This window comes from Filicampus tigris, chromosome 3 (genome assembly GCF_054856515.1).
Source record: "Filicampus tigris isolate MCC_2025a chromosome 3, RoL_Ftig_1.0, whole genome shotgun sequence".
NCBI classification, from domain to species: Eukaryota; Metazoa; Chordata; class Actinopteri; order Syngnathiformes; family Syngnathidae; genus Filicampus; species Filicampus tigris.
The window spans coordinates 21871394-21891894 of NC_141219.1; the positions used below are offsets into that span (position 1 = coordinate 21871394).

The following is a 20501-nucleotide window of genomic DNA, read 5'->3' on the forward strand; positions in this document are numbered from 1 at the left end:
ATGACTTGTTGTCTGTGTACTTTTGAGACCATAGCTGTGTCCAAATTCATAGGCTGTGTCCTCGAGGACCCTTGGCAGCCTCCCTTTAACATCACATTGCAGCCTCTGGGTTGGAGGCACTGATGAGCGATTTCTGCCTTCATGTGGTCAATACTGGCTTGACATCTTTCAATGGCTCCGCAACAGTAAACCTTTTTTTTCTTTTTTCCCCCAAAAATTAATCGAGGGCCATTTCGAGTGCGGGCAGGCTGCCAGTTGCTCATCCCTGGACTAAACCATAAAATTTGAGTCCGCAGGTTTAATGCTGACATTGTGTGAAATGCTGTAGATTAGCTAGCAAAAGTTATCATATATGTTATGGTAATTATAAACCTTATATACTTTAAAACACAGGGGGCAGCAGCACATTAAAACAGAGCATCCAACAAAAGATACCATAAACGTTTTATTTATAATCCTAGAATGTTGAACCAAACCACATAATTTGCCTCACGAAAGTCTCTTAGCTAATGATATTATATAATGTGAAATGCCAAAGATGGGCTTAACAGAAACACACAAAGCAGCAATACATGCAAACAGAGCATACAACCACACTCAAAAGCATACTGGAGCTTTGTTTGGGAAATTCTCTGTGCCTTTTCTTCTTTTTGCTCTGAAATATGCCGTAGATCTCCGTGCTGCCCAACATCCTACAGCGCTTCGCTGAGGGGCAACTGTAAAATCTTGAGTTGCCTGTCTGTATACTGTAAAAACCAATAAAAATGCTGAAAGCACTTACAAAACTACAATACAGGGCGGGTTCCCTGTACTCCATTGTGACGTTGTGATCTCTTTCCTCATGTCTAGAGTCAGACAGCAACTCAGACAGTGACATCTCTGGGAAGAAAGTCAAGGAGTCCAAGTCGCTGTCTTCCAGCTCGTCAAAGAAGGAAACGACTCCCCGCGGGCAAACCAAAGGCCCAGAACTACTGAACACCTCACCCAATCACACAGCCACCAGCTGCTCCCCTCTCAATCTCCAGGTCATCAAGACGCCCGCTATTGTCACCAGCTCCAGTGCCTTGGCTTATCACAGCTCTCCTGGCTCCTCCTCCTACAGCCTAGCCTCACCATTAGGTAATACACGAAAGATCAAATGCAGACCCGTTGAGGAAAAAGAGGGATGAAGATTGGTTTGGTACCTCCCGTTGACTTTTTGCAAGCAGCAGATGTTCATTTTATCATCATTAAAGTCGTACACGACACCGCGAAGAAAAGCTGCAGAATGCGATTCAAACGTGCCTGGTGCTCAGTAACACAATGAAGAGGAATCACTACTAGAGCATTAGAAAGAAGGCAGGAACTGGAGAGCCAAGGTCTTGTAGTGGCATGCCTGCGAGACTACTCTTTTGACACGGCACTTTCTTTGTATAGAGATTACTTAGCCACATCAGAGAAACTTGGACATATTTGTAGCCAAAGCAGTCATTGCTGCGGAGCCTTTATGGTCCGGCTTTTCTTTAACTGTATTGTTCATTTATCAGTTTTATGTGGTATAAATTCTCAGTTATAATTTTTTCAAGATAAAGCCCCTTTGAACAAGAATTCTGAAATGGTGTGTATGCTGAAGACTACTCACGCATGTGTTGTTCTGCACCAATGCTTTTTCCCAACTGATCCAAAGTGTCACAACTTCAAAAGATTCAGAAAAAAATTCAGGACAAGTTAGGAATTGCTTTTCACGTTCCTTAAAGTACACACTTTTGCTTGCAAGTGAAAGGGAAAAGTTAAATTAGTTTGCCAGCATTTCAATTCAGCTTCAGCTCTAGAGCATGCGCACGCAGTTTGAACAGAAATGATATAGCTCTAGCTCTGGTTGGGAATTGCCATTCCTACTGTCATGTTTGTGTGCATGTGTGCCATTTTGCTCTTGTGTATTTTTGCTGTAAATATACCACTGATCTCTTTTCCACAGGTTTAGGAAAGAGAAAGCGGGTGATGGATGAGAAGGATTTGATGACGCCTCTGGAGTTGGGGTACGTCTCAATTCAATCTGTACTGTCTAGTTACCGTCTCACCCGCTTTTTGTTTGTTTTAATTTATGGATTTCTCTTTTTAAAAATTGTTAAAAACCAAGGTGGCGGAGAGAAACGAGAATCAAAAATGTGTCAGGGCGGCCTCAGGGGGAGGTAGCCTACTACGCACCATGTGGCAAGAAACTGAGACAATACCCAGATGTGATGAAGGTATCTATCAATGCTCAAACTAATCAATGTCCATCAGTAATTTAGATTTACAGTGATTTCCACATGTACCCATACTACTCCCACTCTCCTGCTGCGACCCTAATAGTGAGAGATGTTTTCTTAGCGTCGCTTCTTGTGCCACTTAGCTGACCTGTCCACCACAAAGCAATGATTAATGGTTAGTGTTGGGATGCACAGCTTTGGCCTCATTTGTACAGTGCGCTGCAGATAATGTTTATTTGGTTCAACAGTGATCGTCAAACTGCCTTTAGTGCAGTGGTCCAAATAGAAAAATGGCTGCTCAGTAGTACCCACTCACTGCTCATCCATCAGTCAGCAGGCAGTTACAAGAATGTCTGGCCATAGATGAGTAAGAAAGAGCCTGAATTGTGCACCCCAAGGTCACAAGTGTTTTTCTTTCCTGAAGAGCTTTTGCTCTTTATTTATTTTTTTTGTCCTCTGGCTTTTATCGTGACTAGCAAGGCCTGCACAGATGCACTTTAACTGTAGACTCCCTCCCGTCTATAGTCTAGCCTCCCAGCTGCTTTTTCAATGTCGCTAATTTCGACTTTTTCTGCCTAAACCAACGCCATTTATTATTTTCTCTTCTGTAGTATCTATCCAGAAATGGAATAAGTGGCATCACTCGTGATAATTTTAGCTTCAGTGCAAAGATCAGGGTTGGTGACTTCTATGAAGCCAGAGAAGGACCCCAGGTGAACACCTTTCATCTCCCTCACTCTCTCTCTAGCTCTCTCGATTGGAAAACCATTATAGCATTTATTGGATCCAGCTTAAGGTCAATGGACAAGTACTGTATGCTCATTGTCTTGGGTAGTAAGACAATTCAGCACACTAGTAGAATACCTGTGACGTACAGTGCTCAGCATAAATGAGTACACCCCAACAGGTTTGTAAAAACACTTTTAGTTTCCTTTCAGAATCAAGATTATCTATGGGATACTATACTACAAAGTACTCCCACAAATGTGGGCCATTGATTGAAGACAAGATTTGTTCATTTGTACACACCCAAAAGTCATTTTCTTAAATGTATCAAAGACCATGTTGCACAAATAAGTAGACCCTTAGAAAAAGCCTGACGACTTGTTCATTCCAGGCCAAGCAGACATGTGACTGTCCACAAAAGTCAGGAGGTCATACAAAATCCTAGATATAGTTGTTTTTGTTGTGGGCTGTGTTAATTTTTTGCATTCATTAAATTGATATTAAACTTAAGATTTTGTAAGTTATACATTATATTATCAACCTTACTTTTATGTTATGAGATAAACGCATAGTGTACAAAAAATATTTTATCAAAAATTTGGGAAATTGTTCTTATGTTCATTGAGATATTGAACAAAAAATCTTTAACATTTTCAAGGGGGGTATACTCATATATGCTGAGCATTGAGTACCGCTATTAGTAATACAACGTCATTCTACTTGTGCCCCAAATTGTCTTACTAGTGAGAATAAAGAGCGTACTAGTACATGGACCTTAGGCTTGACATCCTTGATATGGAATAAATGTTCAAGTGGCTTTTTCTACTCTCTCTCTCACCCTCTCCTTGGTCCCTGTTCAGGCTGAGCATTATGCAGCAGTCACTGTCAGGGCAGGGACAGGAAACATGCAGAACCCTAGATATGACCTTACTTCCACAGGTGGCCTGCGTTGCCATGTTACTTGGTTTCTATATCCCCCTCAAATCTAAAGAAGAGCATTGATTATGTATTTTGAAAAAATAATAATGAAACTCCAGTGAAACATTTTTGATTCCGAATTAATTTTTTCCTCAAGTGTTAAATGTTAACAAGCTGTTCACCACTTCCCCCTCCCAAACTCTCTCTGCATGTATTTTCCGGCTCTCCAGGGTTTACAGTGGAACCTGTTGAAGGAAGAGGAAGTAATTCCTCACATTTTGGCAATGGAAGGCCGGCGGGGTCGTCCCCCCAATTCGGAACGTCAGTTAGCGGGCGACAGTGCCAAAGCTAACCGGCGGAGGAAAGGTCGACCCCCGAATGTGGGCGACCCTTTGGTACCAGAAGGACCCAGTCCCAGTGAGGTCAAACTCCTGCGCAAATTAGAAGCTCAAGGTCAGTGGAGAAAATGAGCCCCAGTATCTTTTGGGTCATGTTTAGCAAACAATTATCATAGAAACAGCATACGCAACAGAACTAGTATATTGCCAATTGGTGGTTTAGTTGTTGCCTTCTCTATTTGTATATCGAATAAATGACACATACTCCTTAATTGCAGGTGGCAAACTTATTCACACTTTGTACTTAAGTAAAAGTACAGATGAATGGAAGAAAATAAAATGGTAGAAGTACTGGTTCAACAAAACATAAATAGCTAAACTATATGACGATACCTAAAAAAAAATATGTACTGTATGTATGTGTGTGTGTGTATATATATATATATATATATATATATATATATATATATATATATATATATATATATATATATATATATATATATATCGTCGCTGTCATGTGTAAAAAACACATCTCCATTTTTTTTCATTTTCTTATTTTTACATGAATCATGTTTTCGCGTTACAGACATGGTATTAAAGTGAAAATTAAAAAAAGGTTTCAAAATCGGAGACTTATATAGTGACTATATATATATGTATATATATATATATATATATATATATGTATATATATATATATATATATATATATATATATATATATATATATATATATTCAACTATTGGGCTTGCATAGAACATATTCTTGAAAGAAATATGTTTGGGTTGACTTCCCCTTTAAGGCCAGGACCGGCACAAGACTAGCCATTTGCCACGGGTCATTCTAGTAGCTACCATCAAAAGTCATGGATGGTTGAATTTTCTAAATCTGTTGCGTCATTGTCATTAATGGTCATTGGTTCACGTTCTTTCATGTTGCTGCTTTTCTTATTCTTCCACATCCCAAATCCCATAGTCTATAAGATCGCAGTCATTTAAGATTTCAACCACGGTAGATTTTGCATCTCTGTCTTTTATACGTTGTGTTGTCATCCATGGATGTTGGAAAAAAGTACCAAGCATATTTCGGCAACATAAGGAGTAGATAGCTGTTTTCAAATGTAGGGAGTAAAAGTAAAAAGTCACCAGAAAAATAAATACAGTAATCAGTTGAAGTACAGATACCTGAAAAGCCTACTTTACTACAGTAACTCAGTATTGGTACTTCCAACCACTGTCCTTGATCCACTTTTACATAACCAAACACAGCCACCCCTCATCATTCATTGAGAAAAGGAAGAAGGAAGGTCAGGCAAAGAAATTCCTCACTGACTATTTTTCTGTTCTCTTTTCCGGTGTTCAGAAATAGCCCGACAGGCAGCACAGATGAAACTGATGAGAAAACTAGAAAAGCAGGCACTGGCACGTGCGGCCAAAGAAGCTCGGAAACAGCAAGGTAGGGACCACCTTTTTTTTTCTTGCTGTCCTGCCTATATTGGACAGCCAGCTATTTCACTTCTCTACGACTTTAACCATTATTGATATTGTGAAAGATGTTTGCGTTAAGGTCCATGTACAAGTACACTGTTTGTCCTCACTCGTAAGACACACTAGTAGAATAACAAGGCTGCGGTAGTCGAATAACTAGTGTCTTACTAGTAATACTTTCACTAATTTATGACATTGCTGGACGCTAGTAGTACAACTTTTGCATACTAGTAGGACAACTACATGTTATTAGTGAGGTAAAACTGCGGAGTAGATGACATCTGTCTGTTACTAGTATTACTAAGCACGAGATGTTAACTCGTACAATTGTGGCTATCAAGCGTATTGATTAAATGGTCTTAAAACATGTCTCCATAGAATTCACAGTTGCTCAGGCCTCAGGTAACGACCAATCATGGCTCACGTGTTTGAGCCATGATTGGTTATTATCTGAGCCCTGAGCAACTGTGATGTCATTTTCAGTCGACAGCAAGTGACAAAATGGCTGCCCATCTGAGATGGACAAAAATGGGTGGATTTTACTGCTTAACTCATATTCCACAGACGCAATATTAATCAGAATGCCATGTTTTGACTAGTGGGCCTGCAAAGAACATATTCTTGAAAAGAACATTTGTGGGTTGACTTCCCCTTTATAAATACTGTTTTGTTAAAGAGCTTCTACATACTGGTTTATTGACCATTACAGAAGCATAAAATGACAATTACCGGTACCAATGGTAATTAGCAACGCTCTGAATTTTGGGCAGCTCTGGCACAAACCTAACACTAGGTAGTCCAATAAATTTGCTAAGAACAATAACCCTTTGAAAGCGACTGGAGTGTGATTCCCCATGCAGCTGAGGTTAGCACATCAATACATTTATTTTAGTCATCAAGCTCACCGTTTGGTATTCCCACACAGTCAAAGTTGGCAAAGTAAACTACACTAACGATTATTAGCTGCATTACAAGAAGTGAAAACATCTTTCAGTTTCACTTTGTGCACGAGGTCCATTCATACTGTGATAATACTGTTTGTAAAAATTCAACAGATGAAAGAATTTATGTTACCTGATGGATCAAGTGAATATCGTTGATTGGCAATCCCTAATTCACATTCAGATACACAGATTCAGTCTCACACCGATGTTGGGAGCTGACAGCATGAAAGATGCCAACCAAGCCTATCAGGAGCAATTAGGGGCTACTAAATCTGTCACTGGAATACATCTGAGAGTCCAGCTGTGTATGCCAATTTTGTAGTTAATCATATAAACTCTCTTGACTCTTGCAGCTATCATGGCGGCAGAGGAAAGAAGGAAGCAAAAAGAGCAGATCAAGATTCTCAAGCAGCAGGTATGTAGACTTTGCTGACCAATGTTTTCCTTTTCTCTTGAAAACCAGTTGCTGTGTGGATAAATGCTCAGCAACGCTCTTCCGATAGTCTTGCTTTGCATTTTACAGCCAGCATTAAACATACTGTTCTGTCTTTTTGCCCAAGTGAACACAAATATCGATGTAAAGTGATGTTATCCGAGTACTTTTTTCTGTGGTTAAGTCAAACCTACTCTTCAGGACAAATTTAACAGCAATAAATAGACCCTAATGGGACAATGGTAACAGTGTTGGAGGGCTTGAAACATTAGGGAAGAGGGCTTGAAACAGCCCAGTGAACCGTCTGTGTTTCCACCACATATGCTTTGATTTCTGTAATAAGCATGCACCTGTTGGTCTTTCAAGGGTCATGGGAGAATCTTTGAAGTCCAAGTAATGTACAGTGCTGATTCATTCTCTGACCATATAACACATAACATTCATACCTCAAATCATCTTTCCCTATTAAACTGAATGGAGAGCAACAAAAAAATGTCATATGTTTTTGATATGACAGCTCTCCATAATAGTGTACTTTGTCTAAACATAAAGTAATTACAATTAAATGGACATTCTGCTGCTCCTTCTGATGTGCATTTCTTGGCCACTTGGTGACAGTACAATACAGACAAACGGACATTCAGTACATTAAGTTGTTTAAAACTACTTAGTAAGCCGCAATAATATTGATCACATACAGGTACTACCGGAAAAATTGAATACCAAGTAAAAGTTGTTTTACATTGGCAATTTAATTTAAAAGATGAAACAACAATTTTTATTGAGCCATTGCATGCAAATTGGCATATCTCGAGCAGTTCCTTGTTGTAACTTTGCTGATTAAAATATTCAGCTCAATAAAACTACAAACCAACAAACTCAGAAAATGAGAATATTGTGAAAGGGTTCAGTTTTGTAGGTTCAAAGAGTCAAATTCTAAACAAGCAGGTAATCCAAAACATCCGCAAAAGGGTCATGAGCCTTTAAAAAGTCTGACTTGGCTCAGAAGAGTAGACATGGGGGGGAGACTGTTGGTCCGACAGCTGTGCAGAAAACTCTCATCGAGTCCCTCCACAAGGTGGGAAAGACACAGAAAGAGATAGTAAAAGAAGCTGGGGCTTCTAAGGGTGATGTATCAAAGCACATTGATGGACAGTCAAGTGGAAGGAAGATGTGTGAAAGCCGGAGAAATGACTGAATGCTGGAGAGGTTGGCCATTCAAAAGTGTGGGGTAACCTCATAAGGAGTGGACCGATGCTGGAGGTGTTGCTTCAAGAGATACAACACGCAGTTGGATGCTGGACATGGGCTTGAAATGTTGAATTCCTGTTGTCAAACCTCTCCTCATTGGTAAGCCGTGCCTTTCCCGGGCAAGAGGAAAGAAAGACTGGTCTGTTGCCCAGTGGTCAAGAGTCCTCTTTTATGATGAGAGCAAGTTTTGCATCTCATTTGGCAACAAAGGTCCCAGAGTCTGGATGAAGACTGGAGAAGAGCATGATAGAAGATGCGTGAAGTCTAGTATTAAGTTTCCCCAGTCTGTGATGATTTGGGGATCCATGTCAGCTGCTGGTGACGGTCCTCTGTGCTTCATTAAGTCAAACATGACCTCAACCGTCAACCAGGACATTCGAGAGCACTTCATGCTTGCTTCAGCAGAACCGCTTTATGGAGATGCAAACTTCATCTTCCAGCAGGACTTGGCGCCTGTTCACACTGCTGTAAGTACAAAGTCCTGGTTCAACGACCATGTGATTACCATGCTTAATTGGCCTGACCTGAACCCCATAGAAAATCTGTGGGGCGCTATTAAGACCAAACAATAGAGAAGAGCTAAAGGCCACCATTGAATCATGCTGGTCTTCCATAACCCCTGAGATGTGCCACAAACTGGTAGCATCCATGCTTTGCCGGAAAAAAGGAAGTTACTCGGGCAAAGGGGCCCCAACCAAGTACTAAATACAGGTGCAAGAGTTTAGTTTTGGAGGCATCACATTTTTGGATTTAAAATGCTTTTTTACATTGACTTTATCTAATCTTCTGAGTTTTTGAATTTGTGTTTATTTTAAGATGCAAGACCTGATCAGCAAAATCCAAAGAAATAAAAGCTTGAAATATATCGATTTACATATTATTCATTTATATATGTCAAATTCACCTTTTAAATTGGAATTTCAGAAATACAACAACCTTTTCAGGATATTCTCATTTTCTGAGTAGTGCCTGTAGAAGATAAAGAATACATGCCATGGAGTGTTTTGCAGCTGTCTCCATGTGCCGCTTCTCTATTTGTGTTCAAATATCCATTGCTATAACAGTGACACCGATGCTGTTCATCAGCCCGTTATTTTGTTTAATCTGGGCCTGGGAATAAATAGCCAGAAGGTTTTTTTGGTTTTTTTTTAGATATCTTTGAAGGAAATCTTGTAACAGCGAAAGCGTAAAACAACAGTGGTGTAAAACAAAAACACTTTGTCTTTACTCTAAAACATTAAGGATTCATCATCTGTTAATGTCAGACAATGACAATATGAAAACATCCATCTTTCATAATTGCATATAGACAATAACCATGAGAATGTGATTGGGCAAATTGACCTGAAATATGTCTGCATTGAAAATGAACACCGTATGCAGGTCACAAAAAAAAAGAAGTTTTTATTTTTCCCCAACAGGAAAAGATCAAGCGTATTCAGCAGATTCGGATGGAGAAAGAACTCAGGGCACAGCAAATTTTGGAGGTACAGAATCTGACCCAACAGCGCCTGATTAAGCAGAACATTCCTGGGTAGCTGCAGCCTCTCCGACTACTGTATAGTGTTTTTAATCTTCCTAAAGCTCATTACTGAATAGTGGCATGCTTTGGAGGCGTTGCGTCGTCTTAGGCATAATTCCATATGGAACTAATGCTAAATTGGTCTTGGTTGACGGCCGTTGAATATTAAAATGGCGGTTCGTGCCTCTTCAGACCTTATTTAAATTGGACAGAGAAGTCTTCCCCCCCTACCCCCAGCCCCCCCTCCACCCCCCATCAGACAACGGTAACAGTTCAGCGTAAGTGGGTCGAGTGGAGGGGAAAAAAAAAGGTGCTACACACAAACACACGCAGATGCTTACACATACACAGACGCACATATCTGGGCGCTCGCAATTATAATGCCGCAGCTTCAAAGTGTTTTAGGACCAAATCAATTTTGAGTCGACACGGTTGACAAGACTCTCTTAACAGGCGGCTTCAATATTTTCACAATTACGTGTTAAAGAGATGCATAATTCATTTGACAGTGTTCTACAAATTTGACTGGCATTCCGGGGCATGGAATGTTTGCTGAAACCAGGAAACCGCAAACATTGGGCTGAAGTCGTGGCAAAAGCCGAGCTCATCCGAGACTGATTGACACGTGTCTGTTTTTGACTTGACTCTTTATTGGCAGGCCAAGCGGAGAAAGAAGGAAGAAGCAGCCAATGCCAAAATATTGGAGGCTGAAAAGCGAATTAAGGTATGACTCACTAAAGCCTTAGAATTAATTTAGCACTAGTTTAGATACATGGATTGTATTATAAGAAGAAAAAAGGTGCATATTCGATATCCTTCATATTCATCTTATGTACTAATAGGCACAAGACAATTCCGCATTAGTAGAAATGTTTTTTCCCCTACTTCAAGTGCCACCTTAGCCTATAAGTACGCAAATCAACCGGTAACTTCCTAGTAAACTACTGTGTTGCACTAGTCACACTACTAGGCCCAGCTAGTAGTTGTGTCACATATCAATGGCCTCCTGGACGCTGGCACAAAAATGGCCCCTATTAGTTTAATAACATAACAAAAAGGTCTAACAGTGGAAGGAGTAGTAGGGGGAAAAAGCATTGCTAGCAAGTCAGTCGTTGCACTTGAGCACCTTTGTTGTTCTACTAGTGCACTGGGTGATCTTGCCAGAGAGGACAAAAAGCATACTAGTACAAGGGGACAGTAAGCTGGATATCAAATAAAGCCACTTTGCAGATTTGAAGTCTCAATCATGTGTTGTTGGAAAAATCATGTTTTTGAAAATCGTGTTTTTGCAGTCTGATCTTTCCCCACCCCTAAAAAAATGATTATTATTCACAAGATTTTACAGGATATATATCATTATTGGAATATAAAATTACCTGCATCAGGATGTTTGTCCAAATCTCATAACTCTCTGGGCAGATGTCAACTTGTGCAGTTTTATTACCTCACTAGTAATGTGGCCTAGTAGGAGACCAAAGTTTTCTCATTAATTTGTATCGAAAAGATAAATGAGATCATTGTAGGATAGTAATTTGCTGGGCTTTTTTATCTTCTTACTATGAAGCTCGCTAGTGTTCCTTTTCAGTTGGCGTGGCTTCCCAAAAAAAAAAAAATCGGGATTGGCAGGAGTATCACAGTGTTTTGATCTTCCCTCCCTCATCTCTCTTCTGTCTCCAAGGAGAAGGAGCTGAGGAGACAGCAGGCAGAGATCCTGAAGCACCAGGTAGGCTCACAACTTAAACACCAGTTACTGCTCAAGAAAAGAAGCGTTTGTCTCTGTGTGGGTGTGCGTCTGTGTTTTAAGTAAAATGTGTGAAAGTGAATGTGGTTAATCAGCAAACATCAACTTCTAATGAAAGTCATGATTAATGCTGAATATGAACACGCCATGCTTTCTGGTTCTGGATATTACTTCTGTTTCATAATATTTTGCCAACTCTCTCTGCCAGGAGTTGGAGAGGCATAGACTAGATATGGTATGGGTATGTTTATTTTTGTACATCTAACACCTGCATCGTGTAACTGGTTGTGTTATGGTTGTCATAGCAATGCATTAAGTGTAGCACTGGCTGCTGTCATACTACATTCTTCTGCATGGCTTTCCAGCAAAACAAACAAAAGACAAAAAAAAAAAAAAAAGTCAGTATGCTGCCTCCATCTGCTCGTCCTGAGGGAGAACTGACCATGTCACATTGGCCAGGCAGCTTCTGTTGCCATCCCCCACCCACTCTCCCCACCCCCTCTTCTACTCAGAATGCATTGCAAAGACTGCTAGCCAAACCACACTCACTGTGTCTCAAAGTGCACTCGAGGAGTTTCCATCCATCACACACATCGTCTTAATTGTTGTATTGGAGTAGCGTCTGTTGCTCATAAGTAGGGTTGCAAAATTACATGAATTTTCAAAGACGGGAATTTGACATGGCCCTTAACGAGAATAAACTAGGAAGGCTCTTAATAGGAAACTTAAATATAGTTGGACAAAATAGATTTGATAGCATAATTCTGACTAAAACAAGATTTCGTGTAAGTACAGTGCTACCTTAATGTGCCAGTTGCTCCACTTTTGATACTTAGCTTAGTTAATTTTGCTGCCGCTTGTGTGAAGTACAAAATTAATGGATCAATTATATTGGAACCTTTGGTTGTGTGATTTATCCGTTAGATGAAGTCTGAATCGTATGAAAACCACAGCAATGTTTCCTATCGAAAATAATGTCAATCCAATTAATCCGTATCACAGTCAGGAATTTTTATACCCACACGTGAACAAAAAAATACATATTATAGAAAATGTCAGTTTTGCATTGAAAAAAAAATACTTTGAGAAAAATAAATGGATGACTGCGCATTGAACAAACTTATATTAAAGACTTGAGGAGAAGTTGATAGGGGGGTGTGCCATTTATAAAATTTTTGCTTTCTTGAATTCTACCGTGTTTCTAGCCTCTATCAAATGGCTGGCACTTAGAACTTTCTGTCATATTGTATAAAAATAAAAAAGTTCAACAGACGGTAATATGTGTTCCCTAAATCAAGCCTTTATTAACAATTCAAAGCAATCAACCCCCCAAGTCTGCTCAGCAACACTTGAGCAAGTTGGGGCAATGATGGCATAATACATCCTAACCAAAAAGTCACGCCCCTTAAAATAATAGCACGCCAGCATAATACATTTCACCATGCTTTCTTTTCCCCTGCGCGGGTAACTTACTTGCTTGTATTTTGAAGGTGGGTCACGCCCATGTTGCCCGAGTGGTGCTGAGCAGACTGAGAGACTTCTTGAAATATGCCTCGTCATCTGGCCTTTGTTTTTTTATTTTTTTATTTTACACACCTTACAAAATGCTTCGAATGGACGTGCATAGATTTTTGGAATGAATGGCTGAGTCAAGCATATTTATTTTCGTACGAAAGCTGAGTGGATCTAAAATGTAGATGGAAAAAAAAAACTAAATTGAGGTTCCACTCTACTATTAATGCCCTCACATGTGGGCAAGTAGTACTATCAATTTTGAATGGATGTCTGCTTATAAAAAAAAAAAACCTAAATGTTAACATTTACGCTTGAATATGATCAATTTCTATGACCTTGTATTCCTAATGAATTTCCGTAATTTACTCCAAATTTTCCACCTCTTTGCAAACCTACTCATGAGTGCTTGAGAATTTGGCCCCTACGTTAAGATGTGTGTCTGTTCACCCATCTTGAGTGCTGAACTTTAACATGCCCATTCACCATTCCTGCGCAACATATGCTGTTGCGCGTTACTTGTAATCATTTTGTCTTCGTGGTGGACAGTGGAGACAGTGGAGTGTAGGATCACCCACGTCACAGTCGGTTTATTTGACGGTGGAAACAGCATGTAGCAAGATCATCGCCGTGATCGATTCCACCATAGGGACAAATGGGTTCTGTGTAGCATTTTCTTTCGGCCTGATTATTGTGCTTGTAGCCCTTCTCACAAATGCACAGCTGCAGCTGAATCTAAAAAGGTCTGCCTATCTATCCTTCCCTTATGCTCTGTAAGATGTCGAATCAATCCCAAAGGATCCACATACAAACTATGGGTGCAAAATACAATACGTAATATTGATATTTCAAGAATTGGGTGGTCAGTTGAATTGGATTTTATTGTACGTTTCATTTGATATACAGTGAACCACTGTTATCACGGGTATATGTTGCAGAACCACCCACGACAGTTGAAAATCCAAGATATAGAAAGACTAGGGATGCAACCGAAAAAGGATTTGAATCTGAAAATCCATTTTGATTTAAAAGATGCGAGTGCATCTAATTGAAATGAATCGTTAAACTTTAAAATATATTCATACAGGTACCTAAAACGTCTTTAATTGGAGAGATATAATCAGAACTAGCATGTTCAGTCATATTTATGTGAAAAGACAACGATAATCTAAATGCAGCATACTCTCTTCAACTCAATGTACCACATTGAATTACACTCTGTCACTCTGAGATTACATTTACTGTAAAACTGAACCATAAAGCAAAAGGAAAATTGAAGATTTGAACACCAAAATGTTCAGCCAAACCACATAACAATACAATACAATGCAATTTTATTTATATAGCGCATTTCATAACAGCTAGGACTGTCTTAATGCTAACATTCAGTATACAGTGGTATCCTGATTTACCAGTTAAATTTGTTCTTTGACCAAGATCATTGCAATTTACCTATATAACAAATCACACTCTTGCTCCAATTTGGGTTAGCCATTTTACCATTCAGTCAGTTAAGCCTGAGCTTCTCCACCATGCTCCTTGAGAGTCTGATCAATTTGCTGTAAGTCAAGGCACCACTGTAGTGTAAAAACTCCGATTAAAAATGTGCGCTATCGCTTGGGCATGAACAAAGAGGCGCTGTAGTAGAGGCATAGAAAACACTACTAGATTTGATTTTAGTAAAAAAATTGCATCAAACCACCACAAGGGCTGCCAGGTTCCCATCCTGTTTTGATTTTTTTTTTTTTTTTTTTTTTTTCTCGTATCATAATGTTAAAATGCTCTTCCCAGCCATTGAATCGCTGTGCTGGGAATGTCCTTGGCAGGCTGAACTAGTGGTAATTGTGTCCTTTGGTGGATCACAGTGGGAATGACAGTCTGATACCGTCGAGAGGAAAACCTGAAGAGATCAAATAAAATGATAGCTAGTCACGGATGATTCTCGTGGCCTTTTGCAGGAGACTTTGAATCATGCACCAGAGAACAAAATAGATGTCTCATCCTCCGCAGTCTCATACTGTGCTAATACTAAAGCTGCCAAATCCACTGAAGTGTAACTGCTCTTGTTTGTAGCTCATCATTCCTTTTTGTCGTCCCTTCCACTAAATATTATTAGTAAAGCGTCAAATGAATGTCACCAACGACTAATACAATATATTATCTTTTGGCACCCAATATTTTGTCGCTTGTATTCTCTCCGCTTTAGCTTAGATGCGCCGTCACTGATTCCAGCTGCTTCTCTTTTTTGAGCCTGTCATCACATCTACGTATCGCATCTATGTGTTGCTTTTTGGTTGTCATCGTACTACTGTACTCTTCACGTAATGCTTCCACCATACATGTGACAGTGTATACATGTGAAGCATCGTTTTGTGTTTGTTCCAAGTATGGTGCCTCTAATGAATTTAGAGCATTACTGTTGTATTAATACATACTAAAAATGTACGGCCTTGACCAGGCTATTTGCAGTATGTCCCTGTTACTGTAATGTGCCTCTATTTTTCTGCCACTGTAGGAGAGAGAAAGGAGGAGGCAGCATGTAATGCTGATGAAGGCTGTTGAGGCTCGCAAGAAAGCAGAGGTAGTCATAGGATGAAAAAACAAAAGATCAACATACACGTGCACATACACAACACCAGGGGTGTTCCAAACCTTTTTCCAGGATAAAAGCAATCAAAATTGGAAAAAAAATGGAAAATTATACCGTACATATAATCGTCGCTGTCTGGCAGAATGCTCACATCGCCAAAATCACTACTTTTCAGGTAATAAAAAAAATCCATATTCAACATCAACAAAATCATGTTCAATCATGGCTGACTAGTTTTTTCAGTGCCGAAGCATTACAGTGATCTATTTTTACCAAAACTCTTTTTCACTTGTTTTTGTCTGGAAAACGTCCAGACTTTGAATCTTTTTGCTTTTGAGTGTAAATAGTTTGTTTCTAAAAAAAAATCTCTGTATTAAATCAGTTTATTATCAGTAACTTGTCATTGTAGCGGTCGGGGGTGTCGCACCACCCTGCTTTCCGACTTTTTACACTGCCCCACGGTGTGTTTGCTGGTGGACACTAAAAAAGGAAGGTGTGCTGCAAATCACCAGTCAGTAGTTTGGACACCCCTACGCCACGCCATAAAAACAGGCAGTCAGTATTCCTTAGTCACCTCCCCATTCACCTTCTCCCATTATGTTGTTCCCTCTTTCCCTCCCAAGATTCTGACCCTGCAGCATTTTTCCTTTGAATGCAGAGCTGCAATCTAACACTCGTTGGCTGCTTTCACATACACACACATGTACCTATACACCAATGTACTCCTAATGCTTCTCCAAACTCCGGACTCCCCAGGAGCGTGAGCGCCTGCGGCAGGAAAAAAGGGATGAGAAGCGTCTCAACAAAGAGCGCAAGCTGGAGCAACGCAGGCTGGAGTTGGAGATAGCCAGAGAGCTGAAGAAGCCAAATGAAGACATGTGTCTGTCCGATCAGAAGGTAGTGCACAAGATCTTTTGTGTGTTTGTTTATATAACTGTAGCTATGTCGTTTAGTGTAAATGTACTGTATTTCCTCCATTTTACTCTCACACACAGACCAAAAAAAAAAAGAAAATAGGACATCACATTCTTTTTCTTAGTACGGTAGATGTTTTGATCCAAAACTGAGTGTTCTAAAACAAACATAAATGTTGATACATTTTGAAAAGGTCTCATTCATAATTTGGTGTAATTATTAGGAAGTTATTTTTTAACATACTATAGTTATGTGCTCATGGAAAATGAACTTAAAGTATGTGGAAAAAATATTTTTATAAGAGAATAAGCATTGGTGGCCATAATGACAGAAAATAAGTGTTTGTCGTAGTGATATTTTTTATTTCTCTGCCCTCAAGTGGTTAATAGTAGTACTACAAAATAATAAAGGTAGTTACCAAACACATTTGATACATCTTTATCGTTACACCAAATGAGAGAATATTGCTGATTCGAACTTAACAGGAAACATTCTACATTCTACAGGATCTCCCTGAGTTTTCCAGAATTCCCGGGCTGATCCTTCCAGGGCGCGCAGTTTCTGACTGTTTGATGCTGATGCAGTTCTTGCGAGGATTTGGAAAGGTGTTGGGCCTTGACTTGAATGTCGATGTCCCAACACTGGGCATGCTTCAAGAGGGCTTGCTCAATGTGGGTGACAGCATGGGTCAAGTCCAAGATCTTGTGGTCAAACTACTCTCACTGGCAGTCTGTGATCCTGGTTTGCCACCTGGGCAAAAGGTAAGTTAATATAATCAAACTTCACTATTGTGTGGGATTGTTTATGGTGCATCTTGTTATATAGCTTAAATGAAATGTGCATTAAATTTCAATATATAATTTTGATATTTCATTATAAATGTAGTAAGGGACAGCCCTGCAAAGTAGATAGCTCTCCTTGCCCACATGCAAGTGCATTACAGTATAATTGACCAAGCAGCTGTTTTCTATTTATTTTTTAACTTAGGTCCACTGTACTTGCATGAAATTTAGTTGTTTAAGGATTTCACAATTATGCAAAAATATATTTCCCCAGCTATATTTAAATTTCCTGTTAAGAGACCCTCTTGAATTTTGTTCATTCCTGGCACATGACCGTTTATTCTCATTAATTCCCATGGAAAGTTGACCGACTTTGAAAATCCCCAGAATTCTGCAACTCTGTGAATGAAAGCTACGCATTCAAAATGTTGAACATCTTCTACTTCTCTGCTAGACAAAGACCATGCTGGGAGACCATCTGACCAACGTTGGCATAAACAGGGATAATGTGTCTGAGGTGCTGCAGATGTACATGGGGGCCCATTGTGCCAATACCGATCTGGCCCCTCTGGCCCTCAGTCTGAAGACCAAGGCTTTCCAGGCCCACACGCCTTCCCAGAAAGCCTCCATCCTGGGATTCTTATCAAACGAGCTGGCTTGCAGCAAAGTCGTTATCAGGTATCACACGCGGTTAATACATACACTCTGACTTGTTTCAACATTCGCGTGAAATTCCAAGAGGAACATAAAATGCACGACAACTTTTACAGGTGAACTTTATTTTACCTCCGCTAAACTTGTGAATGTCCAACTGTTTATCTGTGACGTGATCGATTCCAATCTGCCGATGACATGTGCCACTACATTAATCAGAACAGACAGCCGTGTGACACATGAAGATTGATGTAAACATCACGTGATCTATCAAGATGGAGCTCACTCGTCTATTTAGCATAGTAGTTGTGGTTGTTTTGAACACTTTTACCAAATCAACAGATTGATTAAAAGCAAGTTACAAGAAGTTTAAAACAAGTTCTCCCATCAAAGACGAGTTCTGATAGGACACTGCCATTTTCAAGTGCGTAAACGGCAACGGCACGTCAAGACATCGCACGCACAGACCGGACGCAGCTTGGCTATTCTGACTGAACTATTTACATGACATTTGTTCAGATTGGCAAAAGGAATGTCCCACTCCTTTGATTCCGAATGAAAGTCTATTCAGATTCTGCGTTTTTTTTCCGATTGAGGTATTTATGTGGAGCATTTTCATTCTGTTTGGTCATTCGGTTTTAGTCTAATCCCAATACAAGGCCCCATGTTACCTCGGCTAATGTTTGAACAGCAGAATTCACAACAGGTGTTTGAGCCATAAACATTTACAAGGATGTCTCTGTTGCAAACCGCTGATGACAAACCGCTCAGTGGCCACTTGTTGCAACAGAGATACAGATAGATTGTAAGAAGAAAGGTATAGGAGTGAACATTCTTGACAGTTATAAATTGCATAGTTTGCTCTTCAGCTCCTTGTTAGAGAAAGCCTATTGAACTTTGTGCGAGCAGTGTGTGTACTGTTTACAAAATCAACCAATGGATCTATTGCACCCTTTCTTACAGTGAAATTGATAAGAACCTGGATCAGATGGCAAACATGAGGAAAGATAAAATTATCATGGAGGGCAAACTTAAGAAGTAAGTCACAATGTATATATCAGTTTGGTTTTACACAACAATGTTTTGTGACTATAGCAACATAACCCTCAAAATCTTTTTTCCAATCCAGATTGAGAACCATTTATGCCAAACGCACTGGGAAGAGGGAAGCTAGCATGGGTGTGGAAGAGAACCAGTCTCTCTGTACACCGTCTTCAGCTGTCAAGCGCAAGAGAAAACTTGGTGGTGACAGTGACGACGACGACGACGACGACGATGACAGTGACGATCCGGCTGACGACGATGAAGATGAGGATGAAGATGACCTTAAGAAGGTTAAAAAAGTGGAAACATATGATGAGGTAAAAAACACAAAATACATTTATAGATGCATCAATAACTGGAAAAAAACTGTGGAATGGTCTTCTGCTGTGGCAGGATGAAGTTGACCAAGCCACTAGTGTGGAGGAGCTAGAAAAGCAGATAGAGAAGTTAGCTAAGGTATTGTTACTTTTATTTATTTCCTGCCTTCATTGGTAAATGGAAATTATATGTTGGTTTTTAATATGATAAATGTAATATGAAGTTATGAAGTTCTATTCTCTGACACAGCTTCTTGCTAATTAGAAATGATTTGGTTGATTTATCATGAACATGACATAAATTATCATGAACATGACATAATGACTCAAGTCCTGTTTCCTTACATGGTTAATTTGCAAAACAAATATTGAGGAAGTTATGCCAAAAGACAACAGTGAATGCTCTGTCCAACTGCAGCAACATCACCAGACTAGAAGAAAGCTGTTTGAAATCTCTCACTCCCTGCGCTCTATGATGTACGGCCAAGATCGTTACCGCCGTCGATACTGGGTACTTCCCCACTGTGGAGGGGTCTTCATTGAAGCCATGGAGAGTGGAGAAGGTAATTGCAGTACACCAAGAGACAGTGTTGGCCTGATGACACTTCTCGCACAGTCTCGGCAGATTTTACTACCATTTCTGCTTGTTTATAGTCATTTTTCTGTATGTTTTTATGCTCATACAAACATTGTTTGTCATGAGTTCAAGAGTTGTTTTTTTGTTTCTTTAACTGCGTAAATACATTTTCAGGTCTTACTGGTAGTGTATTTTTTTATTTTTAACCTTTAAAATAATTTTTTTGCACAATGTGCAGGTTGGAAAACAACCATAAAATAGACTTTTGTGTATTCTCAGTACCTTCGTTCTTTTCCACCAGTTACAAAAAAAGATACATACGCTAGGTACACCAAAACAATTAGAAAATTTATTTCAATTCAGATTATTTTACCACTGTTAGTCATACAATTCCACAATACCTACATAAAGGTCACTTTTAACATTCCTGCGGATCACAGCAACATCGACGCATAACCCAAGCCCAAATTTTGTTCTTGGTTTTGTTCTATATCACGATACCTCATAATTATGAC

General features: G+C 39.6%; 1 protein-coding gene across 8 annotated transcripts in view; it reads left to right on the plus strand.

Annotated features, from left to right (window-relative positions):
• Positions 1-20501, plus strand: part of baz2ba (bromodomain adjacent to zinc finger domain, 2Ba) — a 110985-nt gene that overhangs the window by 78986 nt on the left and 11498 nt on the right. For 4 of the 8 annotated variants that reach the window (XM_086025625.1, XM_086025630.1, XM_086025624.1 and 1 more), the window contains 19 exons: positions 850-1119; positions 1958-2018; positions 2120-2228; positions 2843-2944; positions 4106-4328; positions 5580-5672; positions 7002-7063; positions 9754-9819; positions 10513-10578; positions 11533-11577; positions 11804-11830; positions 15623-15688; positions 16454-16594; positions 17119-17373; positions 17849-18072; positions 19012-19086; positions 19178-19409; positions 19486-19548; positions 19828-19972. In XM_086025625.1, coding sequence (XP_085881751.1) covers positions 850-1119; positions 1958-2018; positions 2120-2228; positions 2843-2944; positions 4106-4328; positions 5580-5672; positions 7002-7063; positions 9754-9819; positions 10513-10578; positions 11533-11577; positions 11804-11830; positions 15623-15688; positions 16454-16594; positions 17119-17373; positions 17849-18072; positions 19012-19086; positions 19178-19409; positions 19486-19548; positions 19828-19972 — 2325 coding nt within the window. The remainder of the gene's footprint in view (positions 1-849; positions 1120-1957; positions 2019-2119; positions 2229-2842; positions 2945-4105; positions 4329-5579; positions 5673-7001; positions 7064-9753; positions 9820-10512; positions 10579-11532; positions 11578-11803; positions 11831-15622; positions 15689-16453; positions 16595-17118; positions 17374-17848; positions 18073-19011; positions 19087-19177; positions 19410-19485; positions 19549-19827; positions 19973-20501) is intronic. The other 4 variants (XM_086025632.1, XM_086025627.1, XM_086025631.1 and 1 more) reach the window with 2 other exon arrangements.